Raw genomic sequence first — 3,818 nt, 5'->3', positions numbered from 1 at the left:
CATGAGAGGGCTCCGAGCAGGAATGGCACGCACAGGCCTGTGAGGCTGATGGGGTCAACGACAGGAGGCTGTGGCAAGAACGTGCTGCACTCGGTCAGATCTGATGCCCATCACTTTTATGAATTTCTGTCTGCTCTTGCCTCTGGTGACACTGCCACGTCCTGTCCTTGTTTTCCTGCCCATATGTCCTATAAGTACTTCCTGTCCTTCCCCTACCCAACTGAAGGTATTTGTCAGAGGCAAGACGGTATCATCAAAGGCAAAGAAACATCTTGTGGTTATATAGGTCTTTGTATCCTCCTCAACATCTAGCAAAGCCCTCTATGTTACTGGAATAAAAATTACCCAACAAAATTGATAAAACTTTAGCCAGATCGATCAAGAAAAAAAGGGAGAGGGCTTAGAAATGAAAACGGAAAAGCTGCAGAAATACAAAGGACCATAAGAGACTGCCACAAGCAACTATACAGCCATAAAATGGACAACCTAGAAGAAATGGACAAATTCTTAGAAAGGTACAATCTCCCAAGACTGAACCAGGAAGAAATGGAAAATATGAACAGACCAATTACGACTACTGAAATTGAATCTGTGATTTTAAAAACTGCCAACAAACCAAAGTCCAGGACCAGATGGCTTCACAGGCGAATTCTACCAAACATTTAGAGAAGAGCTAACACCTAGCCTTCTGAAACTCTTCCAAAACATTGCAGAGAAAGCAACACTTCCAAACTCATCCTATGAGGCCACCATCACCCTGATGCCAAAACCAGACAAAGATAGCACACAAGAAAATTACTGAAATAAAATTTACCCAAATATGTCATGCTATATAAATGCAAATTAGCGGTTTTTCACTTCTTACTCTTTCTCTGGGAGAGGTAGGTGGAGAAAACGAATGCAGCAGCCCTTTTAGGATCTGCCCCCAGTGGCTGGATAAGCTGCCTGCCCTGCTAGCGAGAGCTGTGGCACCAAGGAGCGAGAGTCTGGTTACTCGGACTGCCTCTGTCAGCACAGCCGACTGAGAAGGTGACTAAATCGGCGCAGGTACTCAAGGTGGTTCTCTCTGCCTGCCCTCCCTGAAGTGCACTTCAGCTCCCCCGAAAGCCCCTCGGGGTGGGCCTGCCGTTGTAACCGCATCCTCGGGCCCTGGAAGAGAAAAACCGCTAGGAAGTGAGCGCTCCCAGACACGACAGGCCGCGCACGTGGAATCCCTCACCTCCTCTGTGCTGAGCCCCACCCAGAGAAGGCTGGGTGATGTCGCTTGTGCAGGTTCTCACCAGCCAGCCTGTTTTCCTGGCGAGGCCCCTGGGTTCCCAGCGTTTGGGGGTCGGGCCTAGAGCCCATCACAGAGGTATGCAACCCTTATTACCGCCCCCTGGTGGCAATACCCTGTACTGGTCCCAAGGGGGTGGGATCCACCCATCAGGCATGGACCTGGGCACCCCAGCGAGCAGGTGAAGCCCGTCCTGCCGCGCATCTTGCATGAAGACACTGGCGCACCCACCTCTGCATCAAGGGCTGCCTCTGCCCGGGGAGGCTTGTCCTTGGCTAGACGCTGAGCTCTCAAGGGCAGACACTGTCCTCTACAGCGTTTCCTCTTCCTGCACGGGGCAGGGAGCCAGCCAGGGCCTGGCATGGAGGGCCCTGTGGGTGCGGAACGTGGGCCCCTCCCGGTGTAAGAGGGGCTGCTGGGGGCGGCTCCCCTCAGGGCCTTTTAGGGTCTGAGCCCCACTTCCCCCTTCATCCCCTCCGGGCAGGTACTCCAGCTGCCCCCTGTGTACACCTCCACGGCCTTCACCACGCGGGGCGCGGAGCTGGCCCCTGTGCGGGGGTCTTTCTGCTCCACACCTGAGAGAAGGGGCCTCCTCGATTCCAGCGGGAACAGCAGCGGGTCCCCGCTGTCACCCAGGCAGCTGAGGAGCCGGTTCCTTGCTCCCTGGCCTCTCCCATGCCACTCCCCACTCCAGTGGCGCTGCTGTGACACTGGAGGGGCTGTGAGGCCACAGCCCCTCATTTCACCTCAGGGGGCCAGGCCCAGGCGAGTGTGAGGTCCCTGCTTCCCGGCACCCCTTCTCCCTCTGAGATGGGGCTGGGACACCGTGGGCAGAACAAAAGACGACGTGTTGCAGAGCACTGTTAAGGACCTGTATTTTGGTTCTTCACAAATGGACAATTTGCCAAAATAACGACAGTCTGCGGCTTTTTTTCTTTGGCCGCGCCGCGCGGCTTGTGGGATCTTAGTTCCCAGACCAGGGATCGAACCCGGGCCCTCAACAGTGACAGCGCGGAGCCCTAACCACTGGACCGCCAGGGAAGGCCCGGCCTGTGGCTTTCTGAAGCGTCCGCTTCGCTCCGCAGGAAAGGCTTGGCCTCGGAGGACCTCGGGCGCCGGGACCGTGGGGCTGGACACCCTGAGAGTCGGGAGGGTCCCCGGAGGGCCGGAGAGCAGGCTGAGGGCTGGGCTCCGCAGGGGCTCTGGCCGAAGGGGGTGGGGACTGAGAGGCGGGCTGGGGACGCGGTGGCGGGCAGGCGTGGCCTTCCCACGGGCGGCCTGGCGAGGGCTTCGGAAGTCACTGGACGCGGAGGACAGGCACCACCGCCGCCCCGGTCCTTGCCCTCGGAGCCCCCGGTGCCGACAGCCGCGCTCCCTCCGCGGGTCCGTGGGCGGCCGGTCGCGGCGTCTCAGGCCGGCTGCAGGGGCGCGGCGGCGGCGCAGCCCACTTTGTTGCTGAAGAGGCGCGAGAGGCTGCGCTTGGGGGCGGCGGGACGCGGCGGCGGGGCGCGCGGGAGGCCGCGCACGTCCCAGAGGCGCAGCGCGCCGTCGTGCGAGGCCGTGTAGAGCACCTGGCCGTGCACCTGCGGGCGCGGGGCGTGGGCGGCGCTGGAGGGGGTGCGCCACCCCCCCCAACCCCGCGCCTCCCCGCAGCTACGGGGTCACGTAGGTGCAGGCCCCGCCCTGCCTCGGGCCAGCGGCGGCCCGGGCCTCGGCGTGAGCCGCGAACGCCCAGGCCGCCTGATGGGGAAGGCTCAGCCTAGGGGGCCTCGGTTCCGGGGAGGCTCTGCTCGCGGGGGAGCGCTGCTGCCTGGCCCCCCCTCCCCACTTCCCCTCCGAGGCAGAGGCGCAGGCGGGCTTGCCCTCGCTCAGCCAACCAGCCACGGGCCCCCGGAGAGAGCTGGAGCGCCTACCTGGATGCAGTTGATGATGAAGGCGTGGCCGCGGAACACCCTCCGCAGCGCTCCAGACTGGGCGTCGAAGGCGCGCGCGCGGGCGTCCCCGCTCCCCGTGAACACTGTGAACACACGGCAGCACTTGCCTCCCGCCCGAGAGCTCTCGTCCCCTCGGGACTCCACAGGGCGGGGGGCGTGGATGGACAGGGCGGGGAGAGTGCCGGGAACCCCCTCCGGGACGCATCCGCTCGCCTCCCAGGCATGTCATAATTGCAAATGGGAAACAGCAGAAGCCCCTTGAAAGGAAGTAGGCGGCACCTTCCCTATCTCAGTACTTTCCTGTGAGTTCAGGGTGACGCCCAGGGTCCCGGAGGCGCCCTCTGTAGGCTGCAGCCGGCTCTGCAGGACTTCGGCTGCCCCACCGCCCTTGGGCTTCAGGTCAGCCTGCCAAGTCCTTCCAGGTGCTTCCACCCCTCCCGAGTACCACCTGGGCCCAGCTTCCTACTCTCAGGCCATTTGGTGGAAGCCTTTGGTGAAGCTTAGCTTCCCTGCCGGGTGCTTCCAGCAGCTCTGAAGCCTCTGCCTCGGGGGGGGGGGGGCCATCCCCCCCCCCCCCCCCCCCTCGGAGCAACCTCTTGGGGCAGGGC

General features: G+C 62.1%; 1 protein-coding gene across 1 annotated transcript in view; it reads right to left on the bottom strand.

Moving 5' to 3' along the window:
* Positions 1-2,685: 2,685 nt before the first annotated feature.
* The window catches only part of WDR86 (WD repeat domain 86), a 24,792-nt gene continuing 23,659 nt past the window's right edge, over positions 2,686-3,818 (bottom strand). Inside the window, exons 5-6 of the mRNA XM_007469809.1 lie at positions 3,190-3,293; positions 2,686-2,859 (exon numbers count right to left, since the gene is read on the bottom strand). Coding sequence (XP_007469871.1) covers positions 2,686-2,859; positions 3,190-3,293 — 278 coding nt within the window. The remainder of the gene's footprint in view (positions 2,860-3,189; positions 3,294-3,818) is intronic.

The sequence above is a fragment of the Lipotes vexillifer genome, unplaced genomic scaffold, assembly GCF_000442215.2.
Source record: "Lipotes vexillifer unplaced genomic scaffold, Lipotes_vexillifer_v1.1 scaffold472, whole genome shotgun sequence".
In the NCBI taxonomy this organism is placed as follows: Eukaryota; Metazoa; Chordata; class Mammalia; order Artiodactyla; family Lipotidae; genus Lipotes; species Lipotes vexillifer.
This window is presented reverse-complemented; position numbering and strand designations above follow the sequence as displayed.